This window comes from Artemia franciscana, chromosome 3 (genome assembly GCF_032884065.1).
Source record: "Artemia franciscana chromosome 3, ASM3288406v1, whole genome shotgun sequence".
NCBI lineage: Eukaryota > Metazoa > Arthropoda > Branchiopoda > Anostraca > Artemiidae > Artemia > Artemia franciscana.
Window position 1 is genome coordinate 25,455,880 of NC_088865.1, and position 25,164 is coordinate 25,481,043.

The 25,164-nt window shown below is 36.3% G+C and overlaps 1 protein-coding gene across 1 annotated transcript; it reads left to right on the forward strand.

The window, feature by feature from the left end:
• Positions 1–818: 818 nt before the first annotated feature.
• On the forward strand, positions 819–7,952 carry LOC136025076 (SET and MYND domain-containing protein DDB_G0292140-like). The gene is made up of 2 exons (XM_065700784.1): positions 819–968; positions 5,466–7,952. Exon 2 carries the CDS (start codon positions 5,501–5,503, stop codon positions 7,361–7,363), a length of 1,863 nt encoding a protein of 620 aa, XP_065556856.1. The 5' UTR covers positions 819–968; positions 5,466–5,500; the 3' UTR covers positions 7,364–7,952.
• Positions 7,953–25,164: the final 17,212 nt, after the last annotated feature.

Below are 25,164 nucleotides of genomic sequence, written 5' to 3' on the forward strand. Positions count from 1 at the left end.
TGGCGCTTTATGAGTTATGCAACTGCTTAATTAACTTTAATTAAACCAATTAGTTATCAATTTCTCTTTTAAACAGTAGATAATATATGATTCAGTTCAGCTCCTAAATGACCCCTCTTTCCTTATACCTTTAAGATTGTTTCTGAGCCCCGCCCCCTCTAGCTTTTAACAAAGACGAAATAATACGAGTCATTTCGGGAAGTATTAAAGAGTTTTTGCAACTTGTACCCAAAAATTTAGCTTTGGTTTTCTATCGAAGGGGTCCAAAAATGAAAAATAATCCTGAAGAGATCAATACTATAGAAAAGAAACCTGTTTTTGACGTGTTTCAACAATATTTATCTCTTTTTAGTAGCCTATATACATTGAAAGAAATTTTAAAAGGAATGGCTCTTTTGTCCTCTCTCAAACGATGGGTGTGCCTCCTGTCTTTTCCAGTTTTTTTTTCTTGGAGGGGGGAGGCAAATTTAGGTTTTGCAACCACCTACCGCACCATCAATATTGTAAATATTACAATATTTTGCCAAAAATATAATTATTTAAGCTTGTTTTGCCGCCTGGAGTGTTTGTCCCCTCTAGCCCCCTCCCTAGATCTAGCCCTGGTCTTTGCACCTCCACTAAAGAAACCCCTAACCGACGTCAAGTTTTGCGCCCTTACTTTCGTTTTGTACATAAAGGAACATAGTTCTAACTCCCTTGATAATCATGTACAAGATCATTTGATCAAAGCTATATATATGCCATCTCATCGGTCAATATTTCTTTTTTTCCTTGAACTTTCAAGCTCTCGTATAAAAACATGCGCAAAAATGTATTTCATTCTTTTGACAGTTCGACAATTCGACTGCAATTTTGAAGCCCTTTCGAATAACAACAAATGTCAGATCATTCAACGGCTTATCTATGTTATAATATATTCAGTTGACTCGTGAGTGTCGGACCGGCAAGTAAGAAGTACTGTTTATGTCGTAAGTGAATTCCATTTGTATGTAAAAGATTGAAAAGATGGTAATATGTGATAAAATTCTAGACAAGCTACTTTTTGCTAAATTGGAGGGGTTAGGTTGGGAAAAAGAAACTTTCAGGGATAGACCTACATAATATAGTATGTCATAGAAAAGGTATTCTGAAGCACCTGCCTCCACTCCTTCGACGGGTGCCCATAAGGGGGTGCCCCCCTTCCTTAATGACGCTGCCTTATATTTTTGGGTAAAATTCTAGTTAATTGACTTCTTGCTATCTGAGAAAGGGTTTAGGTTAGGAAAATGAAACTTTCAGGGATGAATCTACAGACTAACGTATGTCCCGAGAAGATATTGACCAGCAACTACCTCTACTCCTTCTCCCTCCAAATGGCCCTGACCTTTGATGACCTTTAAAAATATGTGTTTTATAAAAGTGAAACCTTGCAAAATAGATCTTCAGCTTAATTGAAGTACAACAAAATTGTTATCAGCTTCATAACTTTGCTCAATTCCATTTTATAAGGTTTTAAAGATGTGCAAATACATTTCCTAAATTTTGAAAAAAAAACTGATATGGCTCAAAATTCTACTCAAATAACAGGAATTGTATTTTCAGAACTAAAGGCAGAGAAAAAGCAACTAGTAACTGAAAATTAAGGTAAAATGTTGTATTGTGAAAATTTCAATAGGTATAGACCTGTCACGTAGGCAAATTTCAGGGCCTTCTAGAGGGAGAAGGATTGGAGGTGGGTACTTTAAAATACCTTCCCGGGACACGCTTTAGCCTTTACACCCATCCCTGAAAGTTTCATTTTCATAACCTAAACCCTTTCCAGATAACAAGAAGTCAATTATCTAGAATTTTACCTATTTTTGTTTTGAGATTTCTATTATACAACATTGGAAGTGCCGATTAGACCAGGTAAGCCTCCCCCCTAAAATTCAGCTCATGGGCGCTTATGACCCCTTCTCTCCTAGGCACTGACCTTTAAAAATCTTTCTGTTATAAAAGTGGAACCTTTCAAAATAGATCTTCTGCTTAAATGAAGTACAAGAAAAGTATATTCAGCTTAACAACTTTGCTCAATCCCAATTTACGAGGTTTCGAAGATCTGCCAATACCTACCCTAAATTTAGAAAATAAACCCATTCATATGGCTTAAAATTTTACTCAAATAACAGAAATTGCATTATCAGAACTAAAACCAGAGGAAAAGAAACTGGAAACTGAAAATTAAGGTATAATGTTGTTTTGTTAAAATTCCATTAGACAGAGACCCAATAGACAAAAATTCTAATAGACCTGCCAAGTAGGGAAATTTTTAAGACTGAGAAATCAGAAGAAGGTTAACATAGAAGCTTGGCAGTACCTTCCCAGAGTAAATTTTTGGCCCTGAATTACTTACTGAAAGTTTAATTTATAACCTAACCCATTTTCAAGAGAGTGAAAAGGATATAAGCCTAGATGAGTAACTGGACATAAGGAAACATGTTAAGAAAACAATTCTTACTTTATATTATGTAGAATAATCATAGTTAATAAATATTGCATGACGCTTTTTTTTACTTTACCCCACATCCCCCTCCCTCCTAATCTGCAAATATATTGCCCAATTTATACGTTTCCTAGCTTACGAAAATAATTCTTACTTCATAATATGAAGGATAATCACGGGTAACACTGGTAGTTGTCTGATATAGCGCCTATATATATATAGAAGCTACGTAGAACCTGTTTTCTTGACGCTCATTCCTAATAAAATATCACAATATATAATGAAACTATAATACTTTATTAACAAAATTATGGAAAACTACAGAAGAAAATTATAGAATGAATGCCGCCCAGAACGCATTGATATCATTAGGAATCGCGTAAAATCGCGAAAGAGTATAGTAATGTTGTATCCATTGACGCACTGTCATTCAGGGCAACGGCCCCTTATCCTGAAAAAATCTAATTGCTTCTTCTTTAGTCTTAAATCTAAATTTTTTTTTTAGCATCTCTGGTCAGACACTATTCTCTTTCAATACAAATCGCAAACTCGATGAAAACTGGTTCTACTTAGCTTCTGTATACATAGGTGCTATATCAGACAATTACCTTAACATATAAACATGTGGAATCGTTTAGTCTAAAGAAAAGACAAGAAAACTGTAAATAGTGGAAATAATCTTAGAATCAGGTGTACCTTTAAATTGAATCAATTGTGGTGAAACAAGAGCCGGTTTTGAAACAAGAAACGCTGGCTGAATGGATTCAAAATACATAATTTCGGCTACATATTTTCCCATTTGGGGAGAAGGGCTTGGGGTAAAATTTAGCGAGGCTGTATGCACAATAGGCTATGTTAAATATGATTATTATGCATATTATGAAGTAAGAATTGTTTTCTCAACTTCTTTCGTTCTCTCCAGGTAGTTCTCTATGCAAATTTGCACATGGGGGGGGGGGGTTAAGGAAAAAAAAAGGCATCACTCGAAATTTGTTAACTATGATTATTATCCATATCATACAGTTGCATATGAAATATGCATATGAAATAAGTTGATGTTTAGCTATAGTCCTGTGAATATAAGAAAAAAGAAAATAATGAAATTCATTACTGGTATTTCGACTGTTCTCGAAAGTGAAATGTTATCATGGAAACAAATTTATATGAATTTTCTTTCCATGTTTCGTTAAGTTCAGTTACTTGTCTAGGCTTGTACCACGAAAAGTAACTTGTTTAGAATTGTACACAATTGTGTACTTTGTATGTTGATGTGACACCTTTTTTGGGGGGTTTCAGACTCTTTTTACAAACTCCTGCAAATACCTTTTCAATAGAACATTTTACTATTAAGACTAATGAAAATTATAATTACCATTCCTGAAATAACTACGAATGACGATATTTTCTCAATTGACCATTTTTTTTCGATACACATTTTTAAACTGTTAGCTCCTTTAAGGCATCAAAATGAAATTTGCCACAGAAACGATCGTTGAATTTTGAAAGAGCATAAAAAGAGGCATAAAGTAATGTATTCACTTTCTTCTAGCTAAATTGAATTTGTTTATATTTACTGAGAATACTGCATAGAGTCAAGGAATAAACACATTTCCTCCAAATGCCACAGCATGATATGGAGAAGGAATAACCAAACAAATGGAAAAATGAAAAAAACTAACATAAACCTCAGAAGGGGTTTAAAAAAACAAAATACAACTACAATACCATATACCCTGCTACCACGTGATTAACACTCCACACTCAGCTCCTTCCTTGACACACCTCAATAAAAATAAAACACTTTTATCTTTCTTTAGTCATTTCCGATATTTTATTTCTCTTCGAATTCCTTTAGTCCCTTTAATTTTCTTATTCTGGCTTCCGACGTTCTAATTTGTAGTGGCCAAAATTTTGTGTTTTAGGAAGGGGTTAGCCACCATACCCCCCCCCCAAGACCTTTCGAAAAAACATTTTTTTTTACCTGGTATGTTTGAATTTTTCGATTACATAAACATTAAATGGTAGTAATCCCCTCCATCTCAAATAATTATAATTAAATAAATATAAAATAAAGAAGTTCACATTATATGTCAAATGGCGTGAGGGTATTTTATGGGTTGGAAGCTATATTATATAATTCCAGGTAAATAAGTATCAAATGATATTAAGATACAAGTTATTTTAGGCCTCACAAGCTCAATTTTCTAAGCCTTTGTGCTGCATATAGGGGGCTGATTATTATTGATTTTTGAATTTAGTTAAAGAAATTTTAAAGTCTTAGCTATAGTTGTTGTTAAAAACACAGCATTAAATTAAAATAATTTGTCTCCTCATGGAGGGAATGAGTTCTTAATATTTAAGGGTTTTCAATATCATGAATTAGGTAAAGATACAAGAAATCTGAAAACTATACTACTAAATAAAGGACATCGAAGAGGGTAATGTCTTTGCAAGTTTTTTTTTGTGCGGTAAAATAAAACTATTTTTTCTGAACAAGTTCAAGCATATCTTAAATTACCATTATTATATAGTGTCAAACAGGTAACACAGGTTTTATCTAAACAAATAAGAAATATAGATTCTGCAAAAACATTTTTTAAGCTAAGCTTGATTAACGTGCGCACCTGTGTGGAGGCACAGGTGTGTTTATTGCTCCTGCACGGAAATCAATTTCTTTAATACAGGTGACCAGAAATCACGAAATAGGAAATATGGTATTCCTATCTGAGGCGCAAAGCATTAAAAATACTGTAGAAAATACACTCTCTGTATTTTGTGTTCTTACCACACCTGTTCTAACCGAGCTCTTGTGGATGGAAGGTCACCTTTCTAATTAAAAAAAGTAAAAATGAAGGAAATGAGCAGCATTTGCAATTATTAACTGTTTATATTTTTTGTACTCTCAAATCTTTTATGCTTGCTTCTACAGAGACAAAATCTCATAATGATGAAGAATTTATTTTAATGTAAGTTTGTTTAAATATATATATATATTTTTTTATAGAAGAAATAAAGATAGACGAGGGGAAAAGTCTTTCGATGGAAGCTTTACTACTCAGTAAGATCATTTCGACAATGGCTGTTCAAGGTGAAACCGAATATTTTGAGGAAGAAAATGTTGAAGATTCTTTACACGTTATGTTTGGTGTTCTAACTCAACATGTATTTTTTGACCGTTCAAAAATCACATCTAAAAAATCAAAAATTGAATTTGAGTATTACAAACAGAAAGGAAATCAGGCATTCGTCTCGCGTGACTTGAATTTAGCTCTTGAAGACTATAAAACTGCTTGTAAATTTGCTTCTCGTAAAGAGGACTTGGCTCTCTGCTATGGAAATATGTCAGCCGTATTATTTGAATTTGGTAAATATCTGAAGTGTCTAGAAGCAGTATCAGAGGCTCTTTTTAATGGTTATCCAAGAGAGAAATTTTATAAGATTTTCAAGCGAACTCAAGAATGCTTTACAAAACTAGGATTAGCCCGCATACTACCTGTATATTCCATAAACTCGTATGAAACCCTAAGCTCAATTTTAAGAGAATCAATCAGCATGCTTAAGTCAGAGAAACCATTTCCTATTCCTAATTTTGCGTTGAAATATGTAGGCAGGAAAGACTTTAAAAGAAATACGGATATACCGACTGTTTCAGAGGCGGTATCGATTACATGGGATGTAGAACGAGGTTCTTCTATGGTGGCAGTTGCTGATATTTCACCGGGAGACCTAATCCTTGTTGAAAAGCCAGTAGCAAAAAGTTTGGATCTGAAAAACTCAGTATGCTATGAATGTTTTGTTCCTGTTCAAGTACCTTACCCCTGTGAAAACTGTGTATACGTCATATTTTGTTCGCCTAAATGCAAAGAAATTGCTTTAAATTATCACAAGAGAGAATGTCCTTTCCTCCCACTTATACGAGAAGGTGACTTTGGAGCAGCTTGGGCAGTTCGGCTGATATGTCAGAGTACACCTCAGGAATTTATTGATCAAACTGTCGAAGTCTTTTGTGGACAAACTAGAACTGTTTATGGAAAAATTTGTGAGCTCCGATCTCGCACTGATAAAGCTGATGTATTATCAAAGATAAATATGTCATATACTACTTGCCTTGTTACAAAACTGATGGAAGATTATTTTCGTGGATGCACCACCACAATTAGGAGCAGAGTTGGCTTACTCTCGGATGTTATGTATCATGTAGCGTTTGTGACTGCTAAACTCCTATCAGCTAGCATGTATAACAGAGCTGCAGTAAATTCAATCCCACTAGAAAATGATGGCATCACTCTTGGTTTATCATATAGCAGAATTAACCACTCCTGTGATAACAATGTAATTCCTTACGATATAGGTACAGAGAGATTCCTTGTTGCAAGGCGACCAATCAAAAAAGGTGACGAAGTCCTGACAAATTATCATTATCAGTTTGTTGACGGTACTTACTATGAACACCGTATTAATAGACATTTATTCCTTAGGAATTATAATTTTGATTGTTGTTGCTCTTTTTGCGAAACTCCTCCAGCATGTGTAGTAGAACGTGATGATGACTTGACTGTGCAGATACTGGAAGTACATACCTTCATCTGTGAAACGTGTAAAGAAAAATATGATTGGACTGACTCAGATCCTAATGAACGACAGGTTTGCGATAAATGTAAAAGTAGCGTTCCCTTTCACGCCTTACATTCCAAATTCACTGGAATGAAGCTTAGAGCTAAGGCTATTTTGTGTTGTAATAATTTTAACGAAGAAACACGCTTTAATGAGCTACTTAACCTCATTGGGGACTTCCATCTTCTCTGTGGTTCTCCATCATATTACGGGATCATGTTAGAAAAAAAGCTCCAAGATGTTTTGAGGGATTTTGCAAAGGAAGCTGCGTCATTTGAAGGAAAATGACTTGAATATCCTAGGTTCCTACCGCTATGGAAGTATATAGATAGTTCTTAATTCCTTTATGCTTCTTTCGTGTAGGTCTGTCAATCTTCAGTGATAATAATCTATGTATTTGCCTCAGTAACTGAAAGTGTTTTAAATATTTTGTTTCAGTATTTGAAATACGGTTTTACTTTAGAAGGTTTCCTTCATTTGCTTTTTTTATGTGTACATGCCTGGTAAGATGTGTGCATGAATCTGCCTTTGCTCCGAAGCTGGTGCTATACAAAAATAAGGCTTTTCATTATAGGAATATGAAGATAATGGTTCTTATGTGCCTCCTATAACATAGGATAATGGTTATAAAGTTATAGCCTCCTATAGCACGTAGTGCAATGGTAATCTTCACATTGTTTTTGAAGAGAAGCTCTCTTTTTCTATTGATACGATCAGAAGATGAGTTATTTTTGCATAGCACTAACTACAGACCAAATTCCACCTCTCCACTGATGTGTCATTATATTCTTGTAGTTGGGACATATTTCTTTCTTATATTTTTGTCATTACCAATGCTTTTTCATTGTATTTGAAATAAAAACAATATTTTAAAGAACCATCGAATCTACTTTGTCTTTCTACAACGAATCTCCAACTTTTTCAATTGGATTTGATCACACGCGCCACACAAGAAGGATAATGGTAAAATTCTCCCCACCGGCTGCTTTTACACCTGTATATATATATATATATATATATATATATATATATATATATATATATATATATATATATATATATATATATATATATATATATATATATATACATATATATATATATATATATATATATATATATATATATATATATATATATATATATATATATATATATATATAGCTTTGTGACTTAAGTCATATCCGTCCTCGAAGGTTGTTTTGGGGCTTCTTCATTCACTATGTTATTGATGTGGCGTCTGTATTATCATCTATCTTCTATCAGGCGTAGAAATTGCGGCAGGCTGAGTGTGAGAGAAGTTTTCTTTCCATCTCTTCGGGGGTCGACCTCTGGAATGAGAACCATCCATGTGACCATGAAAGACTATTTTAGGAAGACGGGAATTTTTCAAACACTGGATGTGGCCTAGGCACCTAAGTTGTTGTAGTTTTATTTTGTTAACAATGGTGTGTTTGATCTAGAGGCTTCCAAACAGCATAATATTAGAGATATTGTCCAGGTAGGTAATGCCCGGAATACGGCAAAGTGACTTTGTTTCGAGTGCAGCTAGGCGACGTTGGCCATCTGTTTTGAGGGCCCACGATTCATAAGCGTAAATGGCAACGGGGATAATCAATAGGTTGAAGAGTATTGTTTATAGCAGTGCCAACGGCATCAAGGCTTTACAGCTAGAGCTGGCAAGCGCCAGGTGTCTTAATATTTTTCGAGTGGCTGTTATCGGACGTAATAAGGGTACCAAGGTAGTTAAAATCTTCGACCCATTCTATGTTGTCACCATCGAGCTTGAGGCTTAAGCTTTCTTGGTTTTGGCGGCGTGGCTCGTAAGACTTACAGGTTGGTAGTTACCAAAGATTGTTTTTGAGCCTTTCTTATGGATTGGAACTATGGTGGCTTCACATCCTGAAGAGGGCAAGTGACTTTCTTCCCAAGCAGCAGTAGCAATTTATAGATATAGGTCAAAAAGGGGATCGCAATTTACTTTTAGTAACTCCGGTTGGATTCCATCTGGGCCTGCAGCTTTGTCTGTCCTTAAACCCTTGATAGTCGATTCTACCTCAGAAAGAAGTGGGAGTGGGCTTGGGTCTGCGGCGATTACGGAGAGGCTATTAAGCACCGATGGGTCTGGGAAGATCGTTGAGTTTAATTTTCTATCAAATTGCTCTTTCCATCTGGTTCGGATCCCGTCTGTAGCTTGGATCTGGTCACCATCTTCATCGAGGAGGGTACAGGCTTTCAGTCTCTTTTTTTGGTTAGTTTCTCTACTCGTCTGGACATGAAGTAAATGTCACCTTTCTTGAATGCCATTTCCCATTGCTCATATTGTTCCCTTATATAGGAGCGGTGAGCACGGCGGGTGACTTTCTCAACCACACGTTTCATCGTTTGAACATATCCCGACTTTCCCTATCTAGTTTGTTAGTGTGGTTGCGTTTTTCTTCGCATAATGAGATTATCTCGTCCGTGATCCAAGGTTTTTGGTCCACCTTTCGAACTCCCAGGGTCGACTGGGCGACATCGCATATAACCTGCGAGCTACTTATCACGAGATTATCGACGTCCTCCTTTGATAGAGTTAGTGGGGATGTAGAGAGGAGTTCAGAAATTCTTTCGAAAAGAATAGCAGTGTATTTTTGTCTGATAGTTCCCATCCATCTACCCTGAAGGGCTTTTTGGAGAGTCTAGCGGTCAATTTTAGACATAGTTTAAATGAAGTCCATAACAAGTGATTGGTCGCTATCGAAGTCGCCATCAGCCAAAGTGACTTTGTTTTTGATGGAAGATTTCCACCGTCTAGATACGAGGATATAATCTATTAGATTCTGAGTCCTTCCATCTGGCGAGGTCCAGGTTGTTTTACGTCGGGTTCTATGTGTGAGAATGTGTTAATGATAACAAGATCACTATCCCAGCGAAATTCAATTAGGCGCTCGCCTTTTCTGTTCAGCCGGCTATGGCCAAATTTACCCCCACGTCCTTGTTGTCAGATGGGTCGTCATCGACAATGGTGTTGGTCCACGATGACAAATGCTATATCTTTTTTTGGAAAGGAGTCCACTAGACACTGAAAATGGAGATAGAAGTATTTAGATTCTTCATCATGTCTGCTAGAGACGGGTGCATATACTTGGATGATTGTGAGATTCGCTGGTTACCCTTTGAGGTGGATCATGATCAAACGTTCTGAGATGGGTGTTGCTGCGATTAATGATCTCCTAGCCGCACTGGAGAGTAGGAAGCCAACTCCCTACCAGTGTTTCCCATCAATACGTCCTGACAGTATAAGAGTAGCGTCATTAAGTTTTTCTTCGCTGCTGAGTGGGAGGAGGGTTTCGGATAGGCCGACTACGTCCCAGTTGCAACAGTATCTCTCTCTAGAGGAGTTCCTTTTTTCCTTGTTTTGCAAGCGTTCTGATGTTGAGGGTACCAGTTGATACAATCGTTTCAAAAACCTCAAAAACGAAAACCAAAAGTTTGAAGCTTAGTAGAATAGAAATCGTTGTTAAAAATCGGGTTTGCTTGAATAATCAAATATGTTTAAAAAGACACAATATGAAAAGACATTAAATTGCGTAAAGAAAAAAAAAACTAGTAATCGTAAAAATATCTGTATATATTTTAAAAAGGGAAAACAACAGTTCAAAAACCTTTCAAAAGGAAATCCAAAAGTTTGAATCTTAGTAAACCGTCGGTGTTAAAAATCGGACTTGATTCGATAATCAAATATCTTTGAAAAGGTCACTATGAAAATCCAGCAAATTGTCTCAAATTATCTGCGATTAGAAGACAGAGCGACAATGAGAATCCATATATAGAAGTTTACTCTGCATTACCTAAATAACAAAAAACTAGTAATTGCAAAAATATTTGTATATATTTTTTGACAAGGGATTCCAACAATTCAAAGAACTTTAAAAAGAAAACCAGAATTTTGAAGCTTAGTAGACCATCGGTATTAGAAATCAAACTTGACTCAATAATCAAATATCTTTGAAAAGACAGTATGAAGAGACATTAAGTTGTGTAAACAGCAAAAAATGGATAATTGCAAAAACATTCGCATATATTTTAACAAGGGATTACAACAATCCAAAAACATTTAAAAAGAAAACGTACAGTTTGAAGCTTAGTAGACCATCGGTGTTAGAAATCAGACTTGATTCAATAGTCAAATATCTTTGAAAAGGCCTTAGTATGAAAAGACGTATTAGTATGACAAACTTATCTATAGGTAAAGCCAAAAAAAAAAAACGAAAACTTACAAGTGTTATAAATGATAACTCGTTGAAAGAAAAAGTTTTTGTCCCACCGCCTGAAAATTTATAACCTGGACAATCATTTAAGACCAGACCAATAAGGGCAGCTAAAGCAAAGGGCATTGGTAATTAGTCTGAAGTAATAAAAATCCGAAATAAAGTAGAAAAAATGGAGTTAGAAGATAAGCTACTGTGAGAATCAAAACGTGTAAAAATTAAAAATGATAGCGATGAGAATTAAAACGATGATTCTTTGGGACCACTTGAACTATCAAACATGATAAGACCAAGGGAACACCCGAACAAATTAAATTCACAATGGGTGAAAATCAAGAATCTGGACTATCAAATGAGACAAGACCCAAAACAAGATAATATACACATGTTATGAATGATAATTCATTTGCAATGAAAGATGTTCTTATCTCACCTCCTGAACGATTAACGAATCTACAACCTGGACCGTCATGTAAAACCAGACCAATAGGGGCAGCCAAAGCAAAGGGCATTGGCAAATTGTCTGAAGTAATGAAAATCCAAAATGAAGAAGAAACAAAAACAAGGTTAGAAAATAAGCGACAGCAGAGTCTAAACGTGCCACAATTGAAAATTATAGTTACGATAATTGGGTTTGAGATGTTGACATGGATAATGTCATCAATGCTTACCATGCCTTTGGTAAAAAAAAAAAAGTTTTGGCGATATGTATTTCATAATGACAAAGGACAAATCGGGGCAAAAGTCGACGTTCAACAAATATCTTTGAAAAGACTTTAGTATTAAAGACATTAAATTGCTTAAAAAGCAAAAGACTGGTAATTGCAAAATATTTTTATACATTTTAACAAGGGATTGCAACAATTGAAAAATTTAAAAAAAAGAAAACCAAAGTTTGAAGCTTAGTAGAAATCGTTGTGAAAATCGGACTCGCTTGAATAAACAAATATCTTTGAAAAGAATCCAAATTCTACTGTCAATAATGAGGATCAACGAGCCAGAAACCCATATAAAACTACAACTACATAGATATCAAAACTTAACGTAAAAAAAAAACTTTCCTAAAACTTGTTGAAAACTGAATAAAATTAAACATAAAATTTAAGACTGTTTAAAGCAAAAGAAAAGAACAAAATTTATCAATGAAGTTCCAATATCAATCTTAGCACCGTGTAATCGATAATATCGGAGCAAATTTCGATAAACTATTGTTAAACAGATTATTAAAAAAAAACCTGTGGATGTAGATGCATGCTTTTTTTGCTGGGTTTTATACTTCTGTAAATTTTAAGATTGGGAAAATGTATTTTGATTCAGGTAAATGCAGTGATGGTTCTTTTTGTAAAGCAAGAATTATGACACTCTTCCATCAGTGGCGTCGTTGAGGGGGGCATTTGCTTCTCCAATAACTTGGAACAAACTAGAATCCATTAAGTAGCTTTAAAACTGTTGCTCGTTTCAAATAAGTGTCAAATTTGCTCTTTATTTTGAGCAGAATTTTTTTTTTAATTTTTCTATGCTCATTTTTAACATAAGGAAAACGAGAATAATAGCGCTCCAATACGCTTCATAATATGTTCCGCATTAAAAATTTTCCAAATATACTGCCTTTGAAACCTCGTCATCGGGGAAAATGTGAGTCTAGTTAATGGTAAAAGTAAAAACTGTTCTATGCTTTCTGTTTCGCCACGTTTGCTAAGGTTAGGGTTTCCCTATTTTCCCCCCTTTATTTAAAATGTTTTTACTTTCTAAAATCTACCAGTTAAAGATTAGACTCTCTTGTTTCATAACTTACAAAAGTTCCACTTTTGTGGAAATAAATACACCCTATACATCTGCAAATAGGAAAGAAATGGAATCCTTGAAGAGTAGGAAGGTAGATATAGAGTGAATATAATATTTTGAGTGAAAAAGAAATCATGGAAGAAGAAAATAAGACTTAACGATTTTTATGATAGTATTCGCATTATACCTAGATAGGCCAAATCGGTTGTAGTCTGGTTATGGAATTCGGTAGAGGGGGATCCGTTCCAGGAATCATTTAATTATTTTAGTTTTTATTTCCAGTATTTAATTGAAACTCTGATCCTCTTATTTGTCGTTGAAAACCTAATAAGCGTTCATAACGTCCTATTCCTTGCGTTTTGAATTTATATATTAGCCAATAAATGGAGTACTGCCTCTATGTACAATATCATGCTTACTTCTCGCTATTTTTGCTTTTCTAAATATTTCTTTTAACCAGCTCCAAAAAAAGAACTGGCGCCAAAAAATTGCTAAGAATTATGACTGAAATTAGTCGCATTCACACAATGCTAGCGCTACTTATGGGAAATTTTTTTCTGCATCGTCATGCTACACGAAATGTTTGCTTAGAATAGAATGAAGTCAATGCAAACAAAGTATGTATATTTTTCTCTCAGTTTAGAAATTTCGTGCGCACGCATGGGCGGTACCAACCCATTCTCTTTTTCTATTATCAGTTTTATCCTGCAGCATTAGGAGACCGTGCTTTGCTTGTAAAGCGAATTGTAGACATAAAAACGATATTCAGTGTAACACCCTCCGGAAATGTGTACCCATCATTCCCCCCATACCCTGATTTACACAAGAAAATCGTTTGTGTAATTTTTATAGAATTCGTTTTTTTAAAACAAAGACACAAAGGAAAGGTAATTTTCAAACTCTAGGAGTCAACATTCCCTTCCAATTGGCATCCCTGGCAATTTTCAATCAGTCTAAGGATTTTGCTGCATTGGTGCCAAGATTTGTTCAGATTTTCTGGATATTCTTTGTCAAACAATGCCCAGCGGATAAGTTAATAATTCTAACTTTATTTTTCGAACACTTTCAAATTTAAAATATGGTCGCTTTTTAAATGCGGGGAATATGTCACAATATAATGTTTCACAACCTGTGGTATTACTTTGACTTATTCTGTATTTTTCTTTAGACAGTGCTATTGCGCTGCCTAGGATTTTTGTTTCGGCTTTGGCCCGCTGATATCAATGCTACTTTTTAATATAAATCGGCGAACTCGCAAAAAAATCAATTTAATAAAAAAATCATAAGTAACATTTCAATAAATGACGTATATTATAAGTTTGGTAAAACAAATTAAATCTTAAAGAGTCAAAATCCATTCAAAATTACGAGCAAATGACTAGCACGATACCCGGGGCTTTTTGAATAGAGCTTGGTTTAAATATTAGATTGAGTATCCTGTGCTGGGCGTTGGGGGAAGTGGCGGGGGAATATGTACTGCAACATTATGGTGAATCTGGCTAAAAAAAATCCGAGTGTATACGACATTCACTTTCGCCCGCCCGATAGCTTGTTTACGCGGTAAATGTTTACTTTCGTTCCAAGTCCTCTAAAGTGCATATTACTGCATATAGCAAGATTCTGATGATCGCATATTGTTTCTTTGTCATTATTAGAGAAGTGCACCCGTTTCTGGTTGACCCTCCTCCTCCATGGGGCAAACTAAACATGCGTAAAGTGGGCTTGCTTACAGGTAACATTACTTATAGAGCAAAGCGTATTGGCACATGTGCCCCGCTGGCAGCGGGGCGAGGTCGGTATTCTATATTTATTTGATAAACATCGTTTGAGGGTTTTTTTAAGAGTTTTATCACTCTTTGTTGAATTAATATAGAATACAGACCTAGCCCCTCCACCCGCGGGGCTTATGGACTAATACGCTTCGCACTATAGGCAATGTTGCCTGTAAGCAAGCCCACTTTGAACATTTCAGTCTCGTTGGAAGGGGATTTTAGAAAGTTAAAAAATGGATGGCTTTCTCTAATCAAACATTTCGTGGTAACGAACTGTAGTAAGGAGCGACCCGGCTCAATAGTAACCGAAACTCTAAAAAACGGAATTTCAATACCGACAGTTACATTAAAGAATTGCATTTGAATGCTGATGTTAAATAAATAAGTTTAATCAAGTTTAGTTCTACCCATCAAAAGTTACGAGCCTGAGAAAATTTGCCTTATTTTAGAAAACAGTGGGGAACACCCTTTAAATGCCACAGAATATTAACGAAAATCACACTATCAGATTCAGCGTATCAGAGCACCCTACTGTAAAAGTTTCAAGCTCCTATCTACAAAAATAAGGAATTTTGTATTTTCGCCAGAAGCCATATCACGGATATGTGTTTATTTGTTTTTTTTTATAGACCCAGTGGTCCTAGAATGTCATGAGAGGGCTTATTCTAACGGAAATTAAAAGTTCTAGTGCCCTTTTTAAGTGACAAAAAATTAGAGGGCACCTAGGCCCCCTCCCACGCTCATTTTTCCAAAAGTCCCCAGACTAAAATTTTGAGATAGCCATTTTGTTCAGCATAGTCGAAAAACCTAATAACTATGTCTTTGGGGGTTGATTTAATCCCCCACAGTCCCCAGGAAAGGGGCTGCAAGTTAAAAACTTTGGCCATTATTTATATATAGAAATGGTTATTGGGCAGTGTGAAGACGTCTTCAGGGGGACTTTTTCGCGGTGGGGGGGGGGTTACGTGGGAAGATGTTTCGATGGAATAACTTATCATAGAGGGAAGAGAACTCCCATGAAGGGAGTGCAGGATTTTCTAGCATTATTTAAACAAAAAAAATGAGAAAATAAATAAAAAAAGTTTTTTCGACTGAAAGCATGGAGCAGCATTAAAACTTAAAACTAACAGAAATTGTTACGTATGTAAGGGGATTCGTCTCATCCACAATACCTTGCTCTTTACGCTAAAGTATTTTTAGTAATTTCAACTATTCATTCTATGGCCTTTTTTTCAAGCCTTAGCGTAAAGAGCGAGGAATTGACGAGGGGACGAACCCCCTCATATACGTAATAAAAATACACAAATATAGAAGTTCGTTACCTAACTTAATTCGTATGGTACGTATGTTTATTACTAATCAAAACGTTCGTAAAAAAAATAGTTGTATTATTAAGTAACCAAAAATTGGAAGACAGCTAGGACTCCTCCCCCACCCCCTTTTTTTATCAAAATCGTCTGATCAAAACTATGAGAAAGCCATTTAGCCAAAAAATAAAATAAAAAAAATTTATATGCAAAATTCATTTTAATGATTCATGTACAGTGAGCCAAAATCAAAACATGCATCAATTCAAAAATGTTCAGAAATTAAATAAAAAAAAAAAAAGTTTTTTTAACTGAAAGTAAGGAGTGACATTAAAACTTAAGATGAACCGAAGTTATTCCGCATATGAAAGGGGTTGTCCTCTCCACGACGCCTCGCTCTTTACGCTAACGTTTTTTATTGTTTTAAAAAGTAGACTTGTGAGAACTTTAGCGTAAGAAGTGAGGCGTCGAGGAGGGGACAAACCCTTTCATGTAAGGACAAATTTTTGTTCGTTTAAGTTTCAATGTCGCTCCTTAGTTTCATTTGAAAAAACATGTTTTTTTTTATTTAATAATGACAGAGAAACAATATGCAATCATCAGAATCTTGCTATATGCAGCAATAAGCACCTTAGAGCACATGGATTAAAAGCAAACATTTACCGCTTACCCTATACTACTGCCGTCTACAGCAGCTCATTGCTGACAATTTTAGCAAAAGCCGAGCACCAGAACTTATATCTATGATTATTTAATGTGTGTTTATTGTTTATAATGTATTGTGTATTAAAAAAAAATTGTTTTCTTCTGTACTGTTTTAGCACCTACTTCAAGCGCACCCCCCCTCTTGCCCTCACTAATAAAATACTCTAGCTACGCCCCTGTGTTCCCTGATAGAGGGCCCATCTGAAAATAACCAGTTTTTCGCGCTCCTAATGTCGTTAAATGATCATCCAGTACAACGACAATGAACTTTGGCATTAATGACCTTGAGCTAACTCCCTGAAAATCAATAGTATTGTGATTTTCAAATTTTTCGCAAGAGGGATTCCCCTTCTACCGTTTTTCATATCTTAGGATTGGACGGACATTAAAAAGGTTATTGAAGGGGGGATGTCGAACGGATTTCATAGGCGATTTTCTAGCCTGGAAAGTCGAAGGAAAGTAAAGACCAGCTTTAAATATTAAAATATGAGTTTTAATATCTCAAAATTAGATGGACATATCGAAAAAAAACTTTTTGAAGGGTGGGAAGTTGAACTAAATCCATTGATTTTCTTATAGTTTGGACATTAAAAGGGGAGTGAAGGTCAATTTTAAACCCAAAGGAAGCATAAATAAAATTTTCGAGAATTCATTATATTGCAAAACTTGAATTGGTATTACATGGCTTTTAAATGTTGAGAGACAGGCCAATGGTCAATAATTATATAAGAATGAATCAAGGCAAAGTAAATTCTGCGTATGGAAAATGGTGTTTCAACTTCCGCATTAAACCAACACACCTTAAAATCTTTAAATGTAGTTGTTGAGCATCTGTTTTAAAATATTTGATCAAATGTCAATAGAACCTCCAAAGCTCCCGTTTGAAAAGCCGAGACAGATAGTCTGAGTGAGAGGCAAAGCTGGCATAACCCTTTTTCAGCATTGTATAAAAACTATATCATTTTACCTATTGATAGATAGTATATCATCCATGCTTAGGCAGAACTAAGGTAGATAGGCATGAAATACGGGTAATTCAAATAATCTATAATTTTTGTGAGACATTTGAAGACAATTGGAGACCCCCAAATAAAAGGTTTTCAAAGATTTATGGCTGACTATTGGGCGACTAATATTGTTCTTATTATATGAGCTTTGTCTATTGGGAAAGCCCACTGGAATTGCAATGGGGACGACCGAGATTTTTGGGTTGAATCGTGACGGACAATGTCCACTGGACTTGTATACAAAACGTATAGAAAATATACTTTGACAAAGTAGACTTGTATACAAAGACTGAATTTTGTTTGGACTCACAGCCGAAAAAGCGACCTAAGCCTAATAGGCCCGCCCACTTAGAGTCTCAGGGTGCAACCGTGTTTTAGGATTGACACATGACCGACAAGTCTCCTGGACTTGTAGGCGAACGGGGAGACCTATAGTTTTTCTATTGTTTGGGGTAAACGAATGGACGAATACTTGTGCGTTAGCTTTTGGAGAGGCACACCCGGCTAGAGTCTCAGGCAGGTAAACCAAGTTTAGGATTGACCGTCAAGTCACCTGGACTCGCAGGCAAACAAGCGATCTAGGCCTAAGAGGCCCACCAACTTAGAGTCTCAGGCAAACTACCAAGTTTTAGGATTGACAAATGACCGACAAGTTCCTTCTAGTTTTAGGATTGACCGTTAAGTCACGTGGACTCGCAGGGAAAAAAGCGACTTAAGCCTAATAGGGCCCATCCGCTTAGAGGTTTAGCTGGGCTTGACACATGACTGACAAGCTGGGCTACCGATTTTTGCATTGGCACATAACCGACAAGTATCCTGGACTCGTAGGCGAACGAGAAGACCTATAGTTTTCCTACTGTTTGGGGTAAACGGCGGAAGTAATTATGATTCTTGTATTTGACAAATACTTGTGCATTAGCTTTTGGAGAGGCACACCCGCCTAGAGTCTCAGGCAGGTTGACCAAGTTATAGGATTGACCGTTAAGTCACCTGAACTCGCAGGCAAACAAGTGACCTAAGCCTAATAGTGTCCACCTGCTTAGAGGCTCAGGCGAATGACCCAATTTATATGCTCAGGCAGTTACGCCAACACAAGATTAATTAAAAATTGGTTGACCCAGTTGTAAGTCGCCTGGACTCGCATGCAACTCCCATTGATCATTAATTGATCAATGATCAAATAAACAGAACCCTTAAAGTCCCCGGGGAATGGACTATAATTTATGGAAAATGCGAATTGTTTGCATATAGGGTACGCTGTTTGAAAAGGGGAGGGGCATGCTCAATCCCGGGTCTCAGAAAAGGCCTAGGTTAGTCAGGTGAACCTTCAGTAAATGATGAGCGGGAAGTAGAATAAAATCAAAACACACTCTTTGTACCCTGGTTGTCAAAAGTACGTATCAGCAATATCCCAGGAGCGGCTGAGGATTTTAAGTTGAAACTTATCTCGCATATTGACGAGGACAACGAAAAGGCATCGGGGGCAACCATTAGTTCTTTTCATCTATCTTGGATATTACGATGATTTTATTATTCCTATGTTCATGTTATTCGAGCCAAAGCTCTAATGTTGCCTATAATAAAGAACTATTATGTTTCAAGGTATTTTTTTTTCCAAAAGCTTCTTAAAATGATAGGGGTGATCAGACAAACTTGTAAGAGGACTCATTTGCCTTAAAACTAAAAATTTTAGTACCCTTTTTGAGAGCCTAAAGTGATTAAGGGGCAACCAGCCCCCCTACCACGCTATTTTTTAAATCGCCTTATCCAAAAGACATTTGATCAACATTTTGAGACAGACCATTTGTTCAAAATAGTCTTAATAACTATAACCTAATAACTATGCCTTCAAGGACGACACGACTCCCCAAAGCCCCTGGGTTATAAGTTCTGAAAGAGACAACCAACCCTCTCCTCGCTCTTCTTAGATCTTTCTCCCCTAAACACGAATCGAAATTTTGAAATAGGCATTTTCTTTTTCAAAATAGTCAACAGGTCAAATAACGATTTCTTCGGGGATGCCATCCCCTCTATAGCCCACGGGACCGGGGTTATAAATTATATAATTTTCCTATTATTTATATACAAAACGTACATAAGATTTATTATTGAGAAATGGGGGAGTTTTTATCCTGAGTAGGTTCGAAAAGGTTAGGGGTATTGAAGTAAACCTTCAGAGAATGTTGAAGCGATGGAAGACAACCCAGCCCTGTTTGGCTTTTTGGTCCCCCTCAACACTGATCAATATTCTGAGTTACCCATATTTTTCAGAATAGAAAAAAAATTAAGTGCATACTGGTTGTCGAAAAAGCGTACGAGTAATACCGTATCCGAGGTTGAGGGAATTAAGTTGAAACATTCATAGCATGTTAAGGGGGTATGTTGAAAAGTAATGAAAGACAACCAAGCCCTCCTTGCCTTGTCGTGGTTCCTCTCAACACTGATGAAATTCTGAGCTGCCCATTTTTCAGAATAGAAAAAAGAAACAACGACTATGCTTCTAGCGATGACATGATCCCCTGGAGCCCTCGGGGCAAGGGTTGTAAAATTATGCCATTTTCCAGTTGTTCGCATATAAAATTTATCATCGAAAAAAGGAGGAATGTTTGTCCCTGGGTGGGTCCGAAAAAGCTAAGAGTATTAAGTTAAAACTTACCGAGCGAAAGAATGTTTATCAATTTAGTCACTGATCTAGTATTGTGCGAGTAGCACTATTTTTTGCTAATCGTAGATGTTGGTGACTGGCTTGACTTTGATGTTGGGATTGTTGGCTTTTCATCTTCAAATTCTGCTAATTTTTTATTTTGTCCGTTGGTTATTTTTGATGGTTCTCCGCGTTGCTTGGTTTTTAAGGTTTTTTTATTTCCTCCAATTTTAGATTTTATTTGTTTTTTCTCTGTTTGCTTTCCGCTTTGTTTGTTTTTATCCGGTTTGTTTCGCTCAAATTTTTCATGTTTCCTTCAAACTTTCTCTTATGGCGCTAAAGACGAGAGGTGGTTGCCCTTCCAGAATATTTGTTTTGTTTCGTCTAGTATTTTTACATGGCGTCATAAATTCCCATTCTCGTTCTTCTATTCCTTGGTTTTTTATTCTTGGAGGAGGTTATAAGGTTGAACATTTCAGAGAATACTGAGGGAGATGTTGAGCTAAATCAAGACTCGTATGTGCATCCATATTTAAGTTAAACTTATAGAGAATGTTGATGGTATTTTGCACCAAATCATAAGACACTAACTGCATTTAAGTTCACAAAAAAGCGTATCTACGAGGCTGTTGCAATTATCCTTTCGAAGTATCCGTTTCGTTTCGTCCTGTATTTTCATTGGTCAAATTAAACCCCATTCTATTTTTTTTTAATTTGGTTTTTTATTCTCGGCTTCGGTTATTCAGCTGAAAATTTCAGTGAATGTTGAGTTAAATGAAAAGACTCGTATGTACATCCAGACTTAAGTTCAAACTTCCAGAGAATGTTGAGAGGGATGATGAACCTAGTCAAAAGAGAATATGCACCCCAATTGTCAAAAGAATATATCTGCAATATCTGAGAAACAACTAATTGTGTTTATTTGAAACTTTCAAGGAATATTGAGAATGATATTGAGAATGATATTGAAGCCAATATTGCACGAAATATACATCTAGGTTGTTACACGGTGTGTGCAATATCTCAGCAACGGGAAGAGAATTAAGTCAAAATTTTCAGGGAATTTGAACTAAACCAAAAGACACTACTTTGCATCTAGGTTGTCAAAAGAGCATGTGTGAAATATTTCAAGAGCACCTAATGTATTAAGTTTGAAACTTCAGCAAATTCTGAGAGAGATGTTGACCTTAATTTAAAAACATTATTTGTATCCGGGTTTTCAGAATGACAGCTTTTCCAAGCCATATCTAGCTAACGCTCAATTCAAAGTCACAAATGGCTAAAGAGTCAGAAATAAAGAGAGCTGAGTGACTTCTCTGTTTTGTATTTATTTTTCTATTCCATATTCATTCATTTGTAATCTTTGAACATTCTCCAGGAGGGATATTATCTGTACATTACTGCTGAATCAACATTTCATTGTAACAAACTGTTAGTAAGGAGCGACTCGGCATAATTGTAACTAGAACTCTAAAAAAAGCTAAAAGCTCATATGGCACTTGTGACGAGGTCGGAAGAGCCAAGAGCTTATATGGCATGAGCTCTAGCAAAATTTTAAGAATCAATAGACTGCTTTAAAAGGAAAATCAGAGGCTTAATGCCGGTCAGGACTAAAAATAAAGCTCTGAGTCACGAGGTCCTTCGAAATGTCAAAATCCATTAAGATCCGATCAACCACTCGTAAGTTAAAAATACTTCAATTTTTCTAATTTTTTCTCTCCCTTCAGCCCCCAGATGGACGAATCGGGGAAAACGACTTTATCAAGTCAATTTGTGCAGCTCTCTGACACACCTACCAATTTTCATCGTCCTAGCACGTCCAAAAGCACCAAACTCGCCAAAGCACTAAATCCCAACCCCTAACTCCCCCAAAGAGAGTAGATCTAGTCCGGTTATGGCAATCACAAATCTAAAACATTTATAAGCGTTCTCTAAGATTTCCCGTTTCCCCCTCCAACTCCCCCCAATGTCAACAGATCTGGTCGGGATTTGAAATAAGAGATCTGAGACATGAGTTCCTTCTAAATATCATATTTCATTTAGATCCGGTCACCCGTTCTTAAGTAAAAAATACCTCAATTTTTCTAATTTTTCCAAATTAACAACCCGCAGCTGCCCCAAAGAGAACAAATCCGTTCCAATCATGTCAATCACGTATATCTAACTTTTGCTTATTCTTCCCATCAAGTTTCATCCCCATCTATCAACTCTAAGCGTTTTCCAAGATTTTTAGTTTCCCCCTCCAACTCCCCCAAATGTCACTGGATCTGGTCGGGATTTAAAATTAGAGTTTTAAAGCACAAAATCCTGCTACATATCAAGTTTCATTTAGACCTGATCACCCATTGGTAAGTTACAAATACCTCATTTTTTCTAATTTTTCCGAATTACCCCCCCCCCAACTCCACCAAAGAGAGCGGTTACGGCCGGGTTATGTCAATCATTCATCTTGGACTTGTGCTTGGTCTTCCCACCATGTTTCATCCTGATCTCTCCGCTTTAAGCGTTTTCCAAGATTTCCACCCCCCAATGACACTGGATCCGGTCGGGATTTAAAATAAGAGATCTGAGTTACAAGGTCCTCCTAAATATGAAATTTCATAAAGATCCGATCATTTCTTCGTAAGTTAAAAATACTTCATGTTTTTTAATGATTTAGAAATAACCCTTCTCCCCCAAAGAGAGCGGATTCGTTCCGGTTATGTCAATCAAGTTTCTAGGACTTGTGCTTATTTTTCCACCAGGTTTCATCCCGATCCCTCCACTCTTAGTGTTTTCCAAAATTTTAGGTGCCCCCCAACTCCCCCCCCCCCTCGATGTCACCAGATCCGGTCGGGATTTAAAATGAAAGCTCTGAGACATGATTTCCTTCCAAACATCAAATTTCATTAAGATCCGATTACTCTTTCGTAAGTTAAAAATACCTCATTTTTTCTAATTTTTCAGAATCACCCCCCCCCAAAGAGAGCGGATCCGTTCAGGTGATGTCTATCACGGTTCTAGGACTTGTGATTATTTTCCCCACCAAGTTTCATCCCGATCTCTCCCCTCTAAGCGTTTTTCAAGATTTTAGGCTCCCCCAACTCCCCCCAATGTCACCGGATGCGGTCGGTATTTAAAATAAGAGCTCTGAAACACGATATCCTTCGAAATATCAAATATTAATAAGATCCGATCACTCCTTCATAAGTTAAAAATACCTCATTTTTTCTAATTTTCAGAATTAACCCTCCCCCAACTCCCCTAAAGAGAGCGGATCCGTTCCGGTTATGTCAATCACGTATCTAGGACTTGTGTTTATTTTTCCCACCAAGTTTCATCCCGATCCCTCCACTCTAAGCGTTTTCCAAAATTTTAGGTTTCCCCACCCCAACTCCCCCCAATGTCACCTGATCCTGTCGGGATTTAAAATAAGTGTTCTGAGACATGATATCCTTCCAACCATCAAATTTCATTAAGATCCGATCACCCGTTCGTAAATTAAAAATGCATCCTTTTTCTAATTTGTCCTATTTAACACTCCCCCACTCCCCCCCCAGATGATCGAATCGGGGAAACGTCATTCTCTAGTTTATCTGGTCTGGTTCCTTATACGCCTGCCAAATTTCATCGTCCTAGCTTACCTGGAAGTGCCTTAAGTAGCAAAACCGGGACCGAGAGTCAGACCGACAGAATTTGCGATCGCTATATGTCACTTGGTTAATACCACGTGCCATAAAAAGGAATTTTGATAATAATTAATGCATCAAGAGAATTGGCTTTTTATGATGATTCTAGACATATGAAATTTACTAAGTTTATTGTATCTCGTCAAAAGAGAAGACATGAGTGAATATGCCTGATTTTCGAAAAAGGGAGTTAACCCCTCCAAAAGTGAAGTGCAGAACCGTGGTGTTGAGGTTTAAAGCTCCTATCTACAAAAATGTAGGATTGTATTTTTTTCCAGAAGAAAGATCACGGATGCGTGTTTATTCGTTTGTTTGTCTTTCTTGTATTTTTTTTCAGAGCTGATTGTATCGAACCAATGGTCCTAACAGATCTAGAGGGCTCATTTGAACGAAAATTAAAAGTTCTAGTGCCCTTCTAAACTGACCACAATTATTGGAGGGCAACTAACCCACTCCTTCCCTACGTCCATTTTTCCCAAAGGATGTCTGATCAAAATCTGTAAATAGTCATTTGGTTCAGCATAACCCAACGGTCCAATAACTACGCCTCGGGGGATGATATGAATTTTCCAAGGGAAGTCAAGTTTTTGGAGTTATTTTTTTTTACAATGAACTTTAATGGGAGCAATTCTTGGTTCCCCACGTCAAACTTCTTTTTTCCATGTTAAAGTGTATATTCTAAATAACCAAATGACTGATTTTATCATAATTTAACAAGTTCATTAGATGAATATACAAGTTAAAGGTTTTGGATTTGGCAATGTACATACATATAGTCTATCGTTAAATCTATGTGCTTTTATTGTTTTTTTCGCAATTATAATTTTGGATCACTGCTTAGTTACCTTGAAATTTTATATATTTAGGTTAACTCCATTCAAGTAATATCTACAGGGCAAAAATAAGAAGAATGTAATGTCATTTTGGACCTTACTAGGGGTAGAATAT